General features: G+C 39.1%; 1 protein-coding gene across 5 annotated transcripts in view; it reads left to right on the top strand.

Annotated features, from left to right (window-relative positions):
- mid2 (midline 2) overlaps window positions 1-3,921 on the top strand; it is a 154,311-nt gene extending 150,390 nt beyond the window's left edge. For all 5 annotated transcript variants that reach the window (XM_028008933.1, XM_028008931.1, XM_028008930.1 and 2 more), the window contains one exon: window positions 263-3,921. In XM_028008933.1, coding sequence (XP_027864734.1) covers window positions 263-686 — 424 coding nt within the window. In that variant the 3' untranslated portion in view covers window positions 687-3,921. The remainder of the gene's footprint in view (window positions 1-262) is intronic.
- Window positions 3,922-22,649: the final 18,728 nt, after the last annotated feature.

Raw genomic sequence — 22,649 nt, 5'->3', positions numbered from 1 at the left:
CAGTAAACTCAGGCATCTTTGGGGAGTTTAAATCTAGTCTGTTATGCAAACTCCTCACTCACAAGCAGAGCCTTACAGAGAGAGTGCATGCTCTTGTAACTATATGCATCTCTCACTAATTGGCTGTGAAGGAAAGGTCTCAATGAAGAGTCTTCCCTGTGTTCTATTTCCTGAGATTAAGTGCAAGTTAAGTCAGTAAAGGGAAACCACTTAATTCTAATCTGTTTTAAAATAAAAAATAAAAAAACTTTCTTTCTTCCAGGTATGCCATCGGCGTTGCTTACAAATCAGCTCCGAAAAATGAGTGGAGCGGCAAGAACTCGTCCTCGTGGGTGTTCTCGCGCTGCAACAACAACTTCATGGTGCGGCACGACGGTAAGGAGATGCTGGTGGAGGCGAGCCTGCAGCTGCGGCGGCTCGGTGTCCTCCTGGACTACGACAACAATTCGCTGTCCTTCTACGACGCCATGAATTCCCAGCACATTCATACTTTCGAAATCTCCTTCCTCCTGCCTGTTGTACCCACTTTTATGATCTGGAACAAGTCAGTCATGATTCTCTCAGGACTACCTGTCCCAGATTTTGTCGATGGGGTGGCTACAGATCTCCAAGAGCAGCAGCAGCAGCAAATGGGTCTGTGTCGACAGGAATCGCCGTACTTGACGGGGATGAAAACCTGCCACTGACTAAGCTTGCGACAGAAGAGTGGATTAGGACCTGACAGACACTGACGGCTTGACTGAGCTTTGCTCTGATCCTCAAGAAGGAATGGGTGACTGTCTGAAAGCATTGGAAAAATGTTACTCCTGTTAGTTTGTAGCCACTCTGTGTTTTGCATATTCATCTAGCTTACAGGAAAGGTCTGTTTGACTGAAAAGATCAATGTGTGTTAAGTTCATCAAATGCCCTGCAGTCACTGTCAAAGGCAGCTTGAGCAGGACGGGATTCCTGGTTTTCAGAACCATTTTAGGCCCTTTTGTTTTTATTTCTTTTTCTTCCTTTGACCCCCTAGGCAGGAGATCAAGGTGAAAATCGTTCAAGTTTAAAGTTTCAAGATAGAACTAGCGGGATTAAGTCTCATTAACTTAATCATGAAAAGTCTTATTTTTAAATTGTGAAATTTTTCGTGCAACAGGAGCAAATACATCGGCATACCACCAACAGGTGCATCTTAGTAAATTATAACACCACTCTTTAAAAACTTAAAATGATTCTAGAAACATAAATGTCTGCCTCCTCCTCCTGGAGCAATGAGTGGCATGAAATTGATGCTGTACACATGAAGGCTGCAGATTTCTTCCCCATTCTCATTCTGCCCATTTTCTCTCATGACTATGGATAATGGGAGCATAATCTTTAATATCTTTTATAAATATAGATTTTTGGCCTCCTGAGGAGAAATGTATAATAATACATATTTGAACTCAGCTCATCTGTGTTGTTGGGCCTGATATTTATCATCTTCCTCTAAACCTAAAGCCAACAGAAAGAAAGTCGTATGGATTTCAAAGCCACCAAATCATCACTGTGGAGCTTTAGAGATGACCTCAGTAAAACTTAACTTATGATTTCAGATTTTCTTTTAAAAAATGTCACTTTGAAATTTCTTTTTTTTTTTTTTTATTTAAATTACTGGAATAAATTTCCCAACATCAATTACTACACTGATGTTATAATTCACTGAGACACACCTGTATAGTACAGCTTCCAGAAAATAAGCATATTCTTCCACACCTTAGTCCAAAACTGCAAAAAGATTAAATATTTTGTTTGTTTTAAATTTGGATGCCAATTTATAACACTGATTTGAATAAGTGATTGCAATTTACTTGTAAATACTTGTTTTCTGTGTCCTTGGTAGCTGTAACTTAGCTTTCCTAAAGCCTTCTCCTCGTTCTTCCTCCTAGATTTATCCCATCAGCCCTGTTTGTGTGAGTGGGTCCAAACTTCCAGGTTCCAGGAAGCTTTAACGTTGCTCCCAGATTTTGTTTCTACAACATCACAGGGAGCAGATTTGCATCATGTGACTACTCTGTTTGTAAGATAAGAGACTTATTGGACACAAGAAAGCAAAAGTAGTATTTATAGAAAGGAAGATGGTTTAACTTTATTTTAACGTTACAAAATATTCATTATGCACTTTTTGAACTTGACATCATTTGCCCTCTGTGTTGTAAAGTAGAGCTAGAAGTGAGTGGCAGGTTACAGTGGGGAGGATAAGTGAAAGAAAACACTGTGTTAAATTATGTTTACCATTAAAATGAGTGTGGTGCAGCAAAATGCTGACAACTTTTCAGGCAACTCTTATTGTTGCCCAGAGCAAAATATAACAATGAAAAGATCTTTAATTCCTCATTGCACTTTGAAACAGCATACAGTAAAGTTAGCTTTCTTTGGAAAAGGGATGTGATTTTTATCTAAATGGTGATAAATTAACAACTTTTTTTTTACTCTGATATTAAATTTTCAGGGCTGAAGAGGGTTAACACTTGCTATTTGTTGCAGTGTCACGGCATGACTGTGTTTTCCTCCACATATGTGCACATTTTAACACCACATAATGCTCCATGTCACAAACAGTGCATGCAGCATTATCAGATCACAGGAGCTCACTGGGAAGTTCACTACATATAGTTTCATTGTTCATCATACAGCAGATTAACTCCAGTTATTCTTCGCTATTCACATTTAGTTATAGCTCGAGGTGTTCATAAGTTGTTGGGGGTTTTTTGTTAGGTTTCAAGGCTTAGTGTGTGTTTTTTCTGGTTTGACATTCAGGTAGCAGTGCTGACCCAGACAATCAATGTGTATTATACTGTAGTTTAGGCAGATTAAAGAGGTTGCACAGAGAAAAAAGCTGACAAAAAACTGACACTGGATGTTGGGTAAATGAAAAAATATCTATATGTAAGTAGTCTTTTAAAACTGATCACACCATCTGAGAATTTTGCATTGACTCTCATTTGCCATTTTCTATTCTGACAACTTTTGATGTCATTGTGTCCGAACGTCTGTGAGGCAAGAAAACATTGGTTTAAATGTTTTCCCATCTCATGTATTAAAAAGGTTTTTTGTTGATTTTATGGAACCACAAACATCCAGCAGTTTACCTATCAGCTGTGCAAGAGTTGTCAGAATTGCACCGGATCAGCGATCATTTAAAGAAGGCCTTGATGGTTAGAGATGACCCACTTAAGATGCAGCAGAGTGGGAAATCTGTCAGGCTTCTGCTAAGTTTCTTTTGATTTTCAAATATCCATCAGTCTTGTGGAATAATGTCCGTCACAGACTTGACCGCGCATTGATTTGGGAGGACGAGCTCAGTGTGTGTACTTGGCCAGGTTACTGCATGAATATGTGACCTTGTTGAAGGTTCAGAAAACTTTTCCTGTCAAAACAAACATTCAATCTTTGTTTATTGCTTTTTTGTTTTTAAGGAAAAAAGAAACGAGACAACTACACAAAGTTGCCATCGCCGTGCATATCAGATTGTTTGCAGTGCTTCTTTTTTGTGTCACAAGTCAGTACAGTAAAATATATTTTCGGTGAATGACTTTCAATAGCTTCCCACTCCTCGTAGTGCCGTGTTTATACCCTAGAGACAATGCAATAGATTCTTCTTTTTGCTTTCCTTTTCAGTAGCTTTGGGACTTTTTTTGTTTTTTCTTTTATACAACGGAAAAGAAAAGTGCTCCTCTCCTTCATGGCACTGGGACCTTAAAAAGCAGCACAAACAGAGTGGCTTTGCCTTCATGCAATGCTTTCTGTTTCCATAGATATAACTGAAATACTTTTAGCCAGAGAGGAATGTAAATCAGAGGGGGAAATATATATTATATAAAGTTGTATAATGTACAAAATATATATGAACCAATGTTATTTATGTGAATTTGAGTCCAATAAAAAGTCTGATCCCAAAAATCTTCTTGTCTTTTGTCCTTTATGTTGAGTGTTATGAACAAAAACAGTGTTCCCTAAGCGCATTATTTTCTTATTTAATCATAAGCAAGACAAATTATAAAGTATTTCTGTAGAATACTAATCACTGGGACTAAAAATCTACAATGCATCAACTTTTTTTCCCTGTCACATTACTATCACTACTTTTGCTGTGTTTCTGAGTTTGTTGTGATTTTGTGTTATAGAGTAACACAAAGTAGCATCTAATTTTTAAGTTATTAATTTTTTTCCCCTTCCTGGTAAAGAAAAGTCCATCAAGATCCTGCCATGCTTAGCCATGTAGATGTATTTATGCTGACGTATTTATGCTTGTGCTCCTTTTCACGTAGTGTTTTGCATTTAAATCCCGGTTTTCACTTTTGTTCTACAAACAAGCCTCTGGGGAATTTACAGAATATCTGTTATACATAGATTAATTACACACAGACGGACTGGATTTACTACTTATGTGCAGAGATGGGTAGAAAACCCAAACACTGTACTCAACTAGAGTTGCACAACTTCAACATATTTTTTTACTCAAGTAAGAGTAAAAACTAATCGTTCAAGAAATTATTCACAAGTAAAAAAGTATTTCATAAAAAGGTTACTCAAGTACTGAGTAACTGATCAGATCATCTGATTTAATATTTTTAAAGTGATTTAAAATAATTTTAAAGAGTCTGGTGGTAGAAAATGGCATTAGAACAACAAAGCTTGTGAACAAACAAGAGATCTCACTGTAACCTAAACTATAGGTGTGTGTATTTTTCCTTTATTATGTGTGAGTAGTGATACTTTCTAGAAATATTGCTCAAATAAAATTAAAAAGTACAGTATAGCAAAACCAAAATTATAACTGAGTAAATGTAAATAGTTACTATCCACCTCTTATTATGTGACTATCATTTTTAGAGGCATCAGAGAAAAGGGGCTGATTACAAATCCTTGCCACACAAAGGCAAGGATTTGAGCTGTAATATGACTAAATGTGAAACTGTTTATGAGGTTTAAGCTGCGTTTCACTCAAACAAATTTCTTATAACTCCTGTGATGCCATTGATGAGTTTAAATGGTTCAAAGCACAGCGTTTGAAGGCCACAAGGTTGCCGGCCTCTGGCAGGTCATCTAAAGCTCGAGGTTGAGTTAGAGGGAATATACCCGCTTAGTTCGTCATCTGCCATCACCGAATACGGCCTGATTCCCAACAGTGCCTGCAGGCGTGGAACACTGTGACATTGACCCAAAGCTGATAAGCAATATGCTCACTTTTTTTGCAGTTGATATGCATTAAATTTATTCAGAGGAATCAAATATATTCTAGCTGTATCACGATTTTCAGAAACGTGATGTTTTTGATTTGATCCTCTAAACAAGGCCTTAGCAAAGATCGAAGTGTGTAGTTTGTTTTCTGAAGAGTCTAACAGTATCCTGTATCCTGGCAGGTAATGCTTTCAAGAATACAGAATTTTTATACAGCTAGCAGCAGCAAAATTCAACCACAGATTGTTTTCAACAACACAGGCAAAATAATGTATTAACACATTTCAACCATGAATTAGGAGCTACAGTATCTACAAAAGGTAAATGCCTGATAAAAGCCTCATAAGATCTGCGCTTAAAAATATATTTTACTTGCAGACGCTGGAATTTAGATTAACTCTATTACATGTGTAGCAGACAGTAGAATGATTTTGCACAGAGAATAAAAAAAAAGTGAATTAGTTTGGCATCTTGTGACACAGCTGCAGCTATAACTGCTGCTGGCTGGCAAACGCCAGAGTGGACCAGAAGGATGATTTTAGCTTTTGTAGATATTTGATGACTGGTTATTACCAAAATGATGGGGCTGTGAGGACGAGTCCAACCCTGCAGCAATGATGCCCTTTATTTATGCCCCCTACAACAATCCTAATGCAGCTACAAGGAAACTGTTGTGCAACGGACTGCGCTGCTGCTGAAACATAAACTCAGTCTGCAGACAGACGGAAGTCCCATTTGGTTTATATAGGGGTTAAATATTTAAGAGGTATGTGACCTTTGTGATCCTGTGCTACAGAATTCAATTATCTGGTTCTGCTTTTGCTGAAAGAGCTTGGTTTTCTTTTGAAAAAGAAATATTTCATGGAATTCCTGAAGGTATTCCCTAGTTTTTCTCTATTGTTTGTGTTGTATTCACTCATTTCTAAGATCCTACTAATGATTATCCACCTGTTCAACGACAGCACCATTTACTACTGTCATTGCATCATGGGGCACTGACTTCATAAAGTCATTTACCATGTCCTTAGTTTTCAGTGTGTTGGTCTTTACAAATGACTTATGACTCCATGAAACAAACTCATCCAGAACAGGCGATTCACCATGAAGAAGACTTCCAACAACTGGATCATATTTAATGTTGTACTGTGAACAATGATAGTCATTAGTATGCAAAATATTGAATAGGAATAGGCGAGAGAGACAACATCCCTGTGGTGAAGCAGCAAAAGAAATTAGCTGACTGGATAAACAGCCATTGACTCTCACACACTGAGATCTATCAGTTGAAAGCCTACCGACAAAATTAAAACAAGTTTAAATTGGTTAAGAAGCTTACCAGATAAAAGATGTGACTGTGTAGTATTAAAAGCTGAAGAAAAGTCAATAAATAGGAGGAAAATTAATAAAGTGACCATAGCATCTACAACGGTAATACAAGGCCGGTATGCAAATTGCAGCAGATCAATAAGCGTTTCGACTTGCAGCAGAATATCTTTCCTAATGGGCTTTTCAAATGACTTCATCTCTAGAGATGTTAAAGGAGAGGGCTTATGCTCATTTAGTGATGCAGGGCTTATAGTATTTGAAATTAGAGCAATAATTGACTTTTTTCATACCTCAGAAACCCTCTGTTGTTGTGCTGAGCATAATTGCTCCGCACACATTTTTAGCACCTTACCATACATTATCGGGCTCTGGAGTTTTAAACTTTAAAATTATAAAGATTTTACACCCTTCTTTCAATAAAGGACAAAGTCTGCGGGTATCAGGGGGGAGCCCTTGTTTTCCTCATTTAGTTCACTCAATGTGAACTCTTTGACACCAATGTTAGATCAGCATTAAGCATTTAAATGTCTCTTTTGTGTGTGTGTGGGTGTGTGTGGGTGGGTGCATTTATTATGTTTTGATGTTGTTGGGGATACAAATTCAGAGACAAGGAAAGTAGTAGCACGTTGAAAAGGATAATTTAATAAACAGAGCAAACAAAAGAAAGAGCACAAGGACAACAGAAGATCTAACATAGAGTAAATGAACCAAGGACTATTTATACTACAGACTTTTATTACTGAATGTCACACAAAGAAGTAAATCAGCAGGTTGAAAACAGCTGAACATGAGAAACTGAGACGCTGAGGTAAAAGTAACAGTAGTAACCTACAACATAGAGGAAAAAAACAAAAATAATATACTACAATGGAGTAAAAATAATAAAACTAGACATAAAGTTCAACAGACTGTAATAGTATTTGCTTAGAAATGAGCTATGCATTTTTATAGCCATAACTTTCTTCTTCACAGCCTGGTAAATCCATCCACAAATATTAGATAACATACAGAATATACTGGCTCCATACCATCTTACAGACAGCTTTGATTTTTCTTGAGGGAAGACGAGCCTGAGCAGGTCTCCTCCATCCAGTTCATTAGACTTATTTTTAGTGGCGGCCTGTGATTGGAGCCTTGTCTACCTTTCCATGTGTAGCAGATTAGCTGGCAGTGAAGTGTGATACTCACGCTACATCTGCTTCCTCACATAGCTAGCCAGCTAGCAAGCAGGCTGTTGAAGTAACTCGTAATTACATTTCTAATTGCAGAATAATTAGGACTCCCTGTGTAGCTCATTAAGTCATTTGTCACCAAAGCTGTCAACCTGGTTCACATCAAGACCTTAATTAGAAATGCAGCTATAGGTGGATAATCCTTGACATCTTATTTTTATTCAATTATTTATTTCTTTACATCCATGGTTTGGATATATATTATGTAGATGTGCCACATCACAAGAGTTAATGACTGAGCATCTGGTTACAGTTTTCTAGTATTTAAAAAATGTTTGTTGATTGGATTTATGGCGTCTTATTTACAGTTAAAACACACAAACTCTAATGTGTGCAGTTATTGTAGTTTACATGCAACTCTGAATCCAAAGGCCTTTTGTGATTTTGTGAAAAAATAGACAATCATGTCCATGTAACTCGCCAGTTTGAAGTCTCCGGGGTTTTTATGAATGGGACGAAGAAGGTAGGAGTTGAGACAAAATGTGATTTTCAAATCACAGAAAAAAACAAAGTACAAAACAAATCTGTGGCGGTGACACTGAGTCGTTTTCTCTAATGGACGGATCAATCCAGCCTCCTACTCCTGAAAGCTTAATTCAAAGAAACACCATAAAGTGCTTGGTTAAAACCGTCGCGGATAAAAGAACATTCAGTGTCAAAACAAAAGATAATTGCAAGTGCCTGAATTACGTATTTGTACTGTAATGTGTTCAATACAAGAACATAAAAATAATCAAGAAGTAAAAAGGCATTCTCTCTTTTTATGTTGAGATTTACAGACTACCTCAAACTGCAGGGCCATAAGCTTTGTTTTTAAATATATGGCCTTGAACATCTGTGACTAAAGATCATAAATTATATTGATATTTAGAGTGATAAACTTTTTTGAAAAGTACAGTTTACTCGAAGTTATAAAAACTACTTCAAACTGTCTATGTCAAAATAGTGTAAAAGAAATGACTGGATATTTGAATACAACTAGCAGTTATGATTGTTAATGCTGCACTCTTTCTTATCTTGGTGAATGTAAAAGTACATTTACATAAGTGGAAAAATAAAGACAAACACTTTTTAATGAAATCTTGTCACAATGATGTATGTGTGTTGCTCATGTTTTGCATGTTGCTTGTGTACTCGTTTTAAAACATTTAAAATACGGTCTGCTCCCGCATCAGGAAAGACTGGGTTAGTTTTGTTGTGAGATTAATGACTTTTATTTATTCTTCTTCCATGCCTAATGATCCTTTGACCATCTGGGGATGAACATTAAATGGTCCATACTAAGGCTATTAGACCAAGCAATTACCTTCCGAATTAATCATAAAATAGGTTGAGCTGCTCTCAGTTGGAGCCACTTTAAGAATTCAACATAACAAGGTAAATTAATCTTCCTATGTGTAGACAGAGCATGTGCATAGAGCAGCACAAGCTTAAGGGTTACTTCTTTGTCCATTTCCATAGCATTTACATAACATCTGCATCATTGATATTAGGGCACCGTGATTCATCTGGAGGTCAGATTGTGTATCCTGCAGTGTCAAATGTGTAGAATAGGGTGATGCTGGGGCATTTTATACATAAAACCACGTATCTTCACACAGTATTCAAAAGCAAGTCATAAATAAAATAGTGTGAAGGATGCTTTTCACTTATGGGCACCTAAAACCTTTCCAGAGATTTACAGTAAGACAGTAATTGTGTCAAACTATTGTGGTGTAAACAAATAATAATAATAAAAAAACTTTTATTATTGTGATCAGGATTCTGTGAATTCATCAGAATGTAGTTAAAGCAGTAAGCTCCAGTTACCACACCAATAAAAAGGGCTTGTGAGAAAACCCTGCTGCTTTTTCACATTTTACTCTTAACCTCATAAAATTGCATGAAAATAATATAATTTCTAACGTTCCACCTTTTTTTGTTTCACTCCTGCTATCAATGTCTAAATTTTCATGGAAGCTTTTCGTCTAGCAGCTCTGTAAATACCACAAATATTGATCACACACCATTTCTGCAGCATTAATCCTACCAGCATTTCCACTAATAACCCAATAAGTTGTGCAAACAATAATTAGCAGAGCTAATGCACACCCACAGTCAAGAAGTCTCCATTAGCATTTTTAATTACTTTCCTAATTTTTTTGATGCACAACTCCCTTGGCTGATCTTAATGCAAATCGCCCCAAGTACTGCAGCATTTTCAGGAAATCAGCTCTTTACTTTCAGTGTTGAAATGTGATATATGCATTCAGTTGATCCCAAACCCTTGACAAAATGCAGGGAGATATGTCAGCCTCTTTGAGTGGCCATCTGTGTTTCAAATTTGTGTCGTTGGGTGCAGGTTTGTCACTGCTAAAAATGTGCAGCTGGACGTAATGAAGCAAAAATCTGCATGAAGCCCTGAGCACAGATTCACCGTCACACACACACACACCTGGTCTTGTTGCTCCCACAGCACCTTTCAGGGTTTACTGATATCCACGCAAAAGGTGGTAATTTCATTACGATCTGCTTAGCAGAGAGGCAGCTACTCTATTTAAATCTGGCTGATTTAGAGACTGATCTGTTCTCACATGGGAGAGTTTGACAGAGAGAGTGGGAGTTGAAGTGTGCCAACTCCTTAGTCTAATTCTGTGGCGCCTGCTTGTCTGTGGGTGGCTGCTTGTGTTTGATAATAAGGTTGTTTTTATTTTCCCTACTTCATTTTCAGCTGCTTCACCTTTGCTCAGAAACTCTTGTTCCTTTTTACTGAACAAATAAACCATGTGAACGGTATAAGTAGTAGTTAAAACTGATATAATATATACTCGTTGCTTTACGACCTGCTGAGACAGACAGTGGCTATTTTAATCTCCGTAATGAAGATGCATAGCTCGTCACAGAGAAATGTGCGCAGTATCTTGGCAGCTTGATAGAGGAGTGATGATCCTCAGGATATGAGGATCCATGCAGGTTGTGGACCACCCAACCCCACTGCCTCTGTTTCTATCAGAGCTGTCTCTCCGACTCTCAGCTCTCACACTCCACTCCATCACTATCTAGATGAACCTCTAAAGGTGGAATCAATCACCGCTCCCCGCTGTCATTTCAAGGAACCCTGGTGGTTTGGCCGTCCTCCTGAACGAAAGCGATATGTCCTGGTGCTTCAGAGGAATCTCTGCTGAAATCTAAATCTTTCTATCTGAACTTCTGAAGGAGACAGGCTGTTAGTTTTGTAGAGATATCGTTACAGGTGCTTCTCAACAGTGTTGGCTGTAAATCTAAAGAAAACCTGAACTGGATTAGAGTTTCGCCTTTCTTTGAGTTATCTAACACTGATAGTCTTCTGTCACAAACTCTGTCCAGGAATCTTAACACGATTTTGAATCATAAATCTTGACCCTAATTGGCTAAATGACAACTGAGACGTTGATTTTAAGAAAGAACAATTTAAAACAGACATTTCCAAAAATGTATAGATCAGATCCATCTGAAACATTAAAGGAACAGGTTCCTACTGACGTATTCCCAAATGCAGCAGATATTTATAGGTGTCTGGTTTAAAATCCTATTAAATAATTCATAAACCAACTTAATTAACTCAAGGCTTTGCTATGATTTGTCTTGTTTCAATTCTGTTTCCTATTATTTAAGTCATGCAATCAAATGACTTTAAGTTCACATAGTCATTAAAAATGACTTCTGCCAGTGTGTATTATCTATAAATAAAACCACAATAAAGACCACAATATAACAGTATATATCTATAGTGCATTGTAAATTTGTTTTTGACCCTGTTGTTTTTACAAATTCTGTTGCTGGGTTATTTCAATACAGATGCACATTTTTGACCTGTACACTTGCTTACAAGTGTCCTGTGGAATAGTGATTATTTTATAGCTGTCGTTCAGCGAAGATGTTCTTATTGCCTCTCTTCTAAAACAATGTTATGCTGCTGTCATTTTGGAATAATGAACAGAACAGTGCTCCATTAAATGTCTGACGCTTAAGATGTTATTGTATGTTTAGCACAGCATTAAACTTTTCTGCAAATCTACTCCTGAGCCTTCGTTGGTGTGATTACCCAGATTCAAATGGAAATGTTATCGTCTACAGAAGTTGAAGACAATATAAGTACTCAGTGAAAATATCGACCTTTCTATAAGAGACTATTGTAGTTTTGTTGTCTGAATCTCTTGTTTTTCTTTGTACACAACTTGGATGTTTCATATACTTGTACCCACTTATATCACATAAAAGTGTTAGTAATAGTTCATAATTGCTTGTAAAAAGCATTTAAAGCCTCCCTGCGATGTATGTTTTATCTTTTATTTCAGTTCTGATGGGCTTTTTGGCTGCAGCCTTACCTCTTTCGCATTTTCTTATGTGCTCAATTTTGGTTTAATTTCTCTTTTTACTGAAGAAAAATTAATTAAGCAAGTTTACATGCAGAAGGTTGGCAGCAGATAAGCATATTTGTGGAGCCAACTGATGACGAGTTTATATTGCAAGCTTATATTGTTAGAGTATGAAAGAGAGGAATCAAGAAACAACTTCAGAAAATGCAAACTTAGCAAAATAAAATCCAGTTGTGAGTTTAACAGCTGCTGATTCAGACTTTTGATGACTGTTTACATGATTAAAATTGAAAGTCAGTACGAGACAGCATGTTTAGTGTTTATACTGATGACCTTAATTTACAAAATAGATGAAAAAAAAAGTGCCATAATCCTGAGAAGCTGCACGGATCAGCAGCACAGATGTTTATGGGAGTATAGTGAGTCATGCACTCCACAAATCTGACTGTTATGACAGTTAAAGAACAAAAACATTGATGATGAAACCATCAAAACTTTGCTGCAGTTTGTAACAATTCACATTACAGACATATCAAACATGTAGAAGACGACGCGTTGGCCTGATGAAACCAAAGCTAAGCATTTTGGTCTGTATGCAAACACGATGTGTGCTAGAAACAAACACTTTACATCAGGTCAGACCATCCCCAGCAAGAAACATGGTGGTGGCAGCCTCATCCCATGGGAATGCTTTTCTTCAGCAGAGAAGCTAATCACATCTGAACTGAAGATGGATGGAGGTCAGCCTTGGGAGAAAACTTGTTACAGCCCAAGAAAACCTGACTCCAAGGAAGATGTTCATTCTAAAAATACATGCAAAACAAAAAGGCCCAATTAAAATCAAAGTATATTCTTGCATTAAAATGTGCAGAACTAAATCCAACTGAAAATCTGCAGCTAGACTTGAGCTTTGATGTTTACAGGTGCTTTACTTTAACTATTGCAGAATCCATACTTCTGCATGCCACAGTATTTACAGGGCTCAGCGAATGAATCAGATAGAAGCTTTCACTTACCCAACTTTTTAATGTTTATTCCATGAATATTTGTCTAAAACACCTGCTGGTGTTCAGAGATTGAAGTGAGAATGTGGGAGTCTGAAAGTTTTAATCACACTGTTTCCGGAGAGCGTTTGTCCCCCCCATCAGTCGTACACTCACTTTTATAAATACCCTCAGGACTTTCTAACAGATTAGTCCAAAGTTGCTTTTTACACAGCGCTTTAAAACCAATGGTGGGAGAAAAAGAGAATCAGTAATTCTGCACTTATTCCAGAATATTAACACAAATGCATACTAGCAGAAGTGTAATAAAGCTATTCGTGTTCAAGTAGTTTATGCAACAATCCAACTGAAAGTGACAGAAACTCGGAGGCAGTTGCAAACAATCTTTTTAACTATAATATCCGCAACCATTGTGGTACGAGCAGAAAATGTGAACTGACATCAAAAAGTCTGGTGCAGAAACAGGCATTGCAGGGTGAAGGTAATGTGGAGAACCCCCCTGTAGACATGTGAGTGCTATAAACAGGCAACAGAGCATAAGTGGCTGCTTATTTATTATCCAAGCCATCAACATGACTCTTTCCCTGGGAGAGATGCTAAAAGCACCTTAATAATTTTGTTTAGTGAACCATGATAACACTTTGAGGCACACATGGTTGATGGAGGAGGCAAAGAACATTCACCATTTAAATGATGCATTCTGTTTTCATTAATATCCAGCCGTCTGTATCTTATTTATTAAGGTATCCTTCATACCGATGGAAACTCATTACATGTAGAGGTTCACAGCTTGACATGTTGACTTCATTAGATAGAGGACATGACAGCTGTTCTTTGTGCTCATGATTCACTTATGTGTGTGAGAGATGATCACTGACAAGGAAGTGCAGTGAGACGAGGAATAAAACACTCAACAATTACACCGTTGTGAGATAAAACAAAATTTCATTTCATACTTTTGCTATTTTTCCAGCATGATCTGCTTTTCTTTCAGATTTTATAACCTTGCAAAAGTTTTTGATTTTTTTATGTAAAAACAATCAAAAACTTTATAAAAACCTGCATTTTTCTATAATAAATTAGATTGTATGTAAAAAAAAATAATAATAAAGTGACACTATAAAGAGAATATGTTTTGAAAGCACAAAGAAAAGAATCTTCAAGAAGCCATAAAAAGCAATGAAGGCAGCTGAAATCTGTCAGCAGGAAATTTCCTTCCTATAAATATCAATTAATATTAGTTGGCTTTCTGATAAAAAATGACTAAATATTTTCTTTCTTGCTGTCAGAAAACATATCATGCCACCAGCTATGATTATACTTTTAAATGTCTGAACGATCTGCAAATGGAAAGAACGTCATCTTACAATAAATCAGTTACCTTCTATAAATGTTGTGGCTTTCTCAATAAAACATTGATTTTGTTGAATAAAAATCAAATCTCAAAAACACTTATTTCAAATGAATGAAAAAAATGTCTGGCTTTAAGGTTTTATCCCCAGACTCACCAGTTTTAACATGTTTCAGCTCTGACAGGTAACATTTTCCCAAAATTTCTTACTGTGAGGCTATAAATGGATCCACCAACTGCTACTGTATTCATCTGATGGTATGTAATTTTAATCCTGCTGTTGGGGAACAGTTGCTAATCTTTATGTGAACAAAGTGATAAACAGCAGTGCAGCAGCACGGGAGAACAATTGAATTGAAGCACACTTCATGCGCAAACCTTGGTCCAGTTAGATGTTTACAAATATAAATGATTTTTAATTTATATTACAGAAAAATTCTGCTCTCTTAAATGAGTTTTGCTCTAAACTAGGAGCATTGATGTCACTATATGATGTTTGTCTTTGGAAAACTTCTCTCATGCATCGTCTTAAATGGATTCATAGCATTTTATTAATACTTAATTCTTGGTATTGACGCAAATTTTAATGTCAATTTTTGAAAACATAAAAAAGTTACTTTGGCGTGAAGTATGTTTTTTTTTTCCCTTCTTGAAATTCCTTTTAGTACTTTTTGTTTAATATGGCATCAAACCAATAAAACGTGAAAGTATTACAAAATAGCTGTTTTTCTAATAGTCCTATATTATCGGACTAGTCCTACTTCTGTGTCACATATATTTCATTCATTGAACTTAATTTCCTCATTTTGATCCTGCCTGATTTTTTGCAAACCTTAATTTTCTACCAGCAAATAAAGGGAAATGCACAAATTATGAATTTTTGTAAATTTCCTGGGAGGGGAAACAAAGCATTCATGCTTAAGGAAACTAAATAGTTAGCACTGAATGTCTGAAGGTCAAAAAGATTTGCATGTAAATGCCCTTAAATGAAGGGAAACGCATTATAGAGAATACAGTATCTAAGATTTCAATGATTTTTTTTAGATAAACTCCTTTACATAAAGTTTGAGAATAAACTGACTTGGACCCAACCATCATAAAAATATGCCTGCTTTTTCACTGCAGGCATATTTGTTGAAACCAAAGATCATCTACTAAAAGAGGGCTCCTTTCAGAGAAAAAACTAACGGTCTTCTGGCAGTGATTCATGTGTAAAGCAAACTCTGGATTTGCCTGACAATAAGGAGGAAAGTTCCTTGGTAAACAATGATACTGAGATCCAAAAGGTCATTACTGACAAACTCTTCTTTTATCTTCTTGCAATAGCTCTCTGATTGCATTTGCATAACAATTATTTTGTATAATTACAGTATGCCTGTGGTTGTTGTGACCTGAAAAAATACTTTTTAATTATAGGGCCAAAAAATAACACCTTTCTTTCAGGGTTTTGCTGTGCATAAAAATGCCAGGGAACACACAAAAAATGTATTCTGTTTTATTTACTCCCACTTCTAAAAACTGGCTTGAAACTTTTCTGAAGGTCATTGACAAAATAAAGCAACTATATTAAACCTACAGCTGGAAGATCAAGATGTAGTTTCATGAAGAAATAAACAGAGGCCTAAACAAAGGCCTAAATAAACAAATGGCTTAGCAGCATCAGAAGGAATTACTGAAGCAGCCAAGAGGTCCAAGGTAACTCTGGAGGAGTCAGAAGGGTTTGCAGTTCAGGTGAGAGAATTTGTCAACATGACAACAGTTCACCTGTTTTTAAGGCAGTAATCTGCATGACTTAACCTGGTTGAGATCTGAGAAACAGCATTGTGAAATAAGCTGTCTGTCTCTGGTTTCTGCAAATGGCTCTGCAGCTCCTTCTGACGGCAGAAGTCTGAACAGTTTGTTTACAGGATGTGTGGGATCAGATGACATATTTATGGCCCATTTCCTGACCCTAGCCCTTTGGACTCTTGAATGGTGGGAAGAGTAGAGTTGAAGATCCGCTCTGCAGACCTGGTTGCTCATTGCAAACTGTTCCTGTCCTTTTTTGTGGCTGAGACAGAGTTGTGAGTTGTTTCCTACAGAGATCAGAGCTTCATGAAAATGTGGCAGAAGAAAAACACATGATGGAAAAAGCTAGTATACCATCCCAAATAGAGTGTCCTTACAGTGAAAGGTGGTGGCAGCACCATGTTTTTCTTCAGCAGGAACAGGAAAGCAATCAGAGATGATGAGAAAATGGATGGGACTAAATAAAAGGACATAAGATTGGGGTGGAGGTTTACCTGACAAAACATGAGTTATTCTAAACATACACTTAGAGCTTCATTGGAATAGTTTTGATGAAGGCATATTCATTTATTAAAATGGCCTACTCAAAGTACAGATCTATATCCAATTTAAAATATACCTCAAAAGTTAAAATTGCATTTGACTATGTTCATCCACTTTGACTGTTATTGGCTTTCAAAGAACAATGGGTAAAATTATGCATGACTGTGTATTCTGTGTCATCAAAGTCCTATATAGAAAAATAGGCAACAATCAAAGGCAACATAACTTTTTCCATTTTCCAGGAGACACGTATCCAATAGGCTTTGTCAATTCCACAGGCAAGATTTAGTTGTACATCTGCACATAGAGAACAAAGGAGGAGAATGATGCCCAGAGTCTGGACAGAGAGAAGAGATGGTTTGAAAGAGGTGAACGAAGCTTTCTACGGGGAAAGAGAAAAACAATGATGACCTCAAGGGAGCGTTGTGGTCTAAGCATTTCAAGATTTTCTACAACCCTGTTTTGAAACTCATTCCAAAGAAATTATATGTAAGCAACTCAAAAGACTCAACCAAGCCAAGGAAAGAATGAGCGGGACATTTATTTACATCTGACTGGGAATGCGCCAAAGAAGATGGGTCTCCATGTGTTCAGGAAGCTGGTAGAGAAATATCCATACAGCTATATGTGCAGCAAAACTGGTTCTGCAAGTTTGGTAGAACCAGTGGTATCTATTTGATTGTGCATTCCAATAGATACCACGCTTTTCAAAGTTGTACTTAAAAAAAACATATTTCATTTTCCTTTCACCTACTTGGTGCTACTTGGCACTGGTTTTTCATAAAGTCAAAATAAAACTCACTAAAGTATGTAGTTGTGGTGAAAATGTTCACAGAATGAAAATGGTGGCAGATTTCACATGCCACAGGTTCTACATAGCATTTGAAACAACACAACACACCTTTCCATCTGTATTTGTATGAATTAAATCATATATAAAGGTGGTAAATTTGCCACCTTTGATCATTCTGGCTCATTATTTTGCAGGTTTGTGTAAAGAGTCACACCTTAAACTATTTATAAGGCAGTTCCCATGTAATATCCACCCCAAATAAGAGAATGGAAAAGAAACTGAATCTGTAATTAGCTTTATTGTATGCACAGGTTGCACAGGTTATAACAGAATTCGTGGCATAAACTCTGGAATAAAATGTCTTCTTGCTGCCTCGGAGCTGTAGCTGGTAGGCGGCAGTCTGTCAGACTCGGCTCCATAACGCAGATGTCTTGCAGCATACTTCGGACAGACACCCAGTCTGCTTTGTAGCACTCTGCACAGGTCACTGAGTTCCCGGCTGCGAAATGAGGGACGACGCGCGATCCACCCAAATATGCCCTCCGACACGCCATCCTCCTCATCAGACATCAGGTCCACGGCGACGCCACGCCAGAGCTCACGCTCTTCGTCTTTTATCACACTCTGCCTCGCTGTCAGAAGCTGCAAAAAAGTTTAGAAAAAAAAAATCAGTCTTGGACACAAATATATATATATACATATATATATATATTTTTTTTTTTTTTTACAATTTGCTAAAGTAAAGTCACAAGTTGTTGAACTTACTCTCCTTCTTCTTTGTCGGCTTCTGGCCAAGTTCTTCATCGAGGCGGCCTTAGCTTCAAGATCCGGTTGCCGATACCTATAGTTTCTTCTTACAGTCTCCAAATATGTCTTATAAGCAGCTGGAACAAAATAAAAAAAAAGTGTGTGTTAAAATTGTATTACAACAAAGATGCATACATATTAAATAAACCCAAAATGTGACTCAAGACACTTACAAATGATGTCACAACTTTCCACACACTGGAAATCCGGATTTGCCTTCAAAGTTTGGAGTAGGACTGATGTAACTGCTAGATTGTGAGAAGAATTAAGTGTGTAATAAAAAAAAGATGTGAGTACTTTAAGAATTCACAACAGTCAAGATGAACAAAAACAATCCTACCTTTAATCTGGCTGGTAACGACTGGTGTTTGTTTCAGAATTGTGAAAACGTCGAACTGCTTCCTGTAAAAACAAAGACATGTTTAGTATGCAAACACAATGATTTTCTATATAATACATGTGCTATTATTTCTGGTTTTTTACCGCAAGTTTGGGATTTTTGCAGATTCGTTTTCTTTGGTGGGTTTCTACTATACTAGAACTGCTTTCCCATTTTTCCACCAAGACAGTTCTTTGTCGCAGTGTCCACAAAAGCGACGTGGTTTTTTCTTTGTGGGTTTTGGTGGTTCCATCTTCTGGTGTAGCTCTTCTTTGGCGTGGCTTTTCTTCTTCTTCTCGTGGTAGTTATTTGTGGCGGGTAAACAACTTAATAGCGCACTACCGCCACCAAATGGCAAGGAGTGTCGATCAAAATTTTAAATATCTATTTCAAAATAAATGCATAACAAATAAAAAAAATTGTAAAAAGAAAAAAAAATGCAGTACTGAGGAAATAAATTAGTTAATTAAATCATTCCAAATAAGCCAGTACACTAGCATATTACAGATTTTGATAGATTGCGACACAAGTCACAAGATGGCGGCGCGTGTAGACGCTGCGGCTCGGAGCTCCCGTGTTTTCGTTTTTTTTAGCTTGTTTTTATTGATGTCTTCGCTCAACACACTACTGGAAGCCGTTACAACTTACAGCAGATTAGAACTGTGGGACATAGGAACACAGTTTGGACTTCACACACCCACCAAGCTGGACTTTATTCCTCCAGAGCTGCTACGAACACCTGGGACTATGATCATTCCCCCCCTGCTGCCAAGGCGACGGAGGAGGCAGCGCAAACAAAAGAGGGGTAAGAGAGCCGGCGTGCGGGCTAGGCTACAAGCTAGCCCTCATAAACCGGCCCTCCCCAGCCTCTTCCTCGCCAATGCCAGGTCCCTCGTCAACAAAATCGACCAGATGCGACTCCGGATTACTTCTCGCCGGATGGACAGCTGTGTGACTATTGTCACAGAGACCTGGCTGGAGGATAACATCCCGGACGCAGCGGTGGAGATAACGGGGCGCGCTCTGTTCCGGGCGGATCGGACTGCAGCTTCGGGTAAGGGCAGAGGCGGAGGTTTGGCATTGTATGTACACAATGCCTGGTGTACAGCCACACACTCTGTCGGAACATTCTGCTCTCCTGACTTGGAATATCTGGCGGTGAAATGCAGACCCTTCAAGTTGGTGAGAGAACTCTCGTCCATTGTGATCGTGGCCGTCTACATACCACCGAGGGCTAATGCTAAGCTAGCATTAGAGGAGCTGTACTGCCTGATCAGCGTGCAGATGAACTCCAACCCGGAGGCGGCCGTGATTGTGGCGGGGGACTTCAATCACGTGGAACTGAAGGCTGTGTTTCCCAAATTCCACAAATCCATAAACTTTCCCACCAGAGACAATAACATTTTGGACCAGGTCTACTGCAATATCCCCGGAGCCTACAAGGCTGTAGCAGCTCCACATCTGGGCATGTCTGACCACATCTCAGTGGAGCTGATTCCTGTCTACAAGCCTCTGGCCTGCAGAACTAAGCCGACCACCAGAATAGTTCAGGTCTGGACTGAGGAGGCCTCCTCTGCACTTCAGGACTGCTTTGAGCATACAGACTGGAGTGTGTTCAGGGACGGCGCAGACTTGGAGGAATACTCATCGTCCGTTCTGTCCTATGTTCAGTTCTGCACCGACGCTGTCCTCCCTGTTAAGACCATAAAAGTGTTTCCAAACCAGAAACCATGGCTGGACAGCACAGTACGGGCCCTGCTGAAAGCCCGGGATGCTGCCTACAGGTCTGGAGACAGGTTGGCTTATAGCAGGGCCCGGTCGGAACTGAAAAAAGGTATCAAGCAGGCCAAGCTCCAGTACAAACAGCAGATTGAGGAACATTTCATCAACAACAACCCCCGAAGCATGTGGAGAGGCATTAGAACCATGACGGACTACAAACACAGCACTCAGCTGACCAGCCGCGACCCCACCCTGCCTGACACCTTAAACAGTTTCTTTGCCCGCTTTGACACGGCGGGCAGCAGAGAAGCCGTACATCTACCCCAACTGGAAGAGCAGCACCAGCCCCTCGTCTTACAGAAGCATCAGGTGACGTCCACCCTGAGGAGGATCAACACCCACAAAGCTCCAGGACCGGACAAGGTGTCAGGCCAGACGCTGAAAACCTGCGCCGACCAGCTGGCAGGAGTGTTTCTGGACATTTTCAATCTGTCCCTGCAGCTCGCCATGGTTCCTGAGTGCCTCAAGTCTTCCACCATCATCCCTGTACCGAAGAAGAGGTCCATCACCAGCCTGAACGATTACCGGCCCGTCGCTCTGACCCCGGTGATCATGAAGTGCTTTGAGAGGATTCTTCTGAGGTACATCAGAGACTTCATCCCCACAAACCTGGGCAGCCTTCAGTTCGCCTACAGAGCGAACCGGTCAACAGAGGATACTGTCTCCATCACTCTGCACACAGCCCTGACCCATCTGCAGCATCCCAACACCTACGTCAGGATGCTATTTGTAGACTTCAGCTCAGCATTTAATACCGTCATCCCAGACAAGCTGGTGCTGAAGCTACTCGAGGTGGGGCTGCCCGCTTCACTGTGCCACTGGATCAGAGACTTCCTCACCAACAGGCCTCAGGTGGTGAGAATAAGTGGCTCAACATCGTCCCCACTGGTCCTCAACACAGGCACGCCGCAGGGCTGTGTGCTCAGCCCAGCTCTCTTCACCCTGTTTACACACGACTGCGTGGCCATCCACCCCACCAACACAGTCGTGAAGTACGCGGACGACACAACAGTAGTGGGTCTCATTTCAGACAACAACGAGACCCACTACAGAGAGGAGATTCTGCAGCTCACTCAGTGGTGTTCAGCCAACAACTTGGTGCTGAACACAGGGAAGACCAAGGAGGTCATTGTGGATTACAGAAGGTCCAGGAGGTCGGCTCACACTCCCCTTCTCATAGATGGAGAAGTGGTGGAACGTGTGGACAACATCAAGTTCCTGGGCCTCCACATCACGTCTGACTTCTCCTGGAACACAAACACCTCCCACCTGGTGAAGAAAGCACAACAAAGGCTCTTCTTCCTCAGGAAACTGAGACGGGCTGGACTTTCCTCACGGCTGCTCGTGAACATTTACAGGGCGATGATCGAGAGCATCCTCTGCCTCAACATGACTGTGTGGTATGGTAGCTGCACAGCACTGGAGAGGAAACAACTGACACGGGTGGTGAGAACAGCACAAGGCATTGTGGGATGCCCCCTCCCAGACCTGGACTCCATTTACACAGACCGGGTCAAGAAGAGAGCTGGATCCATAGCGATGGATTCCAGCCACCCGAGCCACAGACTGTTTGTGCCGCTGCCATCAGGCAAGCGGTACAGGAATATACGGACTACAACAAATAGACTGAGAAACAGTTTCTTCCCCACAGCCGTCAGAGCCATTACTCCCTGCCGCCCCCCCCTCCCACACATATCATAACCTCGCAGTCACACATACATATCCCCCACCCCCACACAGCCATATTGTTCTGCACTTTGCACTGTCACATTATCTGTACTTTGCCATAATTGGACCTGCTGCTACTTCTTTGGTGTGGTTGAGTGCCTTTAGTTAATTTAGTTGTATATATTGTTATTATTATTATTGTGTGTTTGCTTATTTATACTGTATATATTTGACCTTTTGCACGGGAGCTGCAATGGAAATTTCGTTGAATTCTGTTCAATGACAATAAATGCTATCTATCTATCTTTAACCACAATACATTTTCATTAGGCTCTCATTGGGTAACAATTGGTGGGTCCATTGGGTTGAGCCCTTTTTGATTTCAACATCTGACATCAAACAAAAAGTAATATATAAAGTCCTATGGGTATATAATA

This window comes from Xiphophorus couchianus, chromosome 23, assembly GCF_001444195.1.
Source record: "Xiphophorus couchianus chromosome 23, X_couchianus-1.0, whole genome shotgun sequence".
NCBI classification, from domain to species: Eukaryota; Metazoa; Chordata; class Actinopteri; order Cyprinodontiformes; family Poeciliidae; genus Xiphophorus; species Xiphophorus couchianus.
This window is presented reverse-complemented; position numbering and strand designations above follow the sequence as displayed.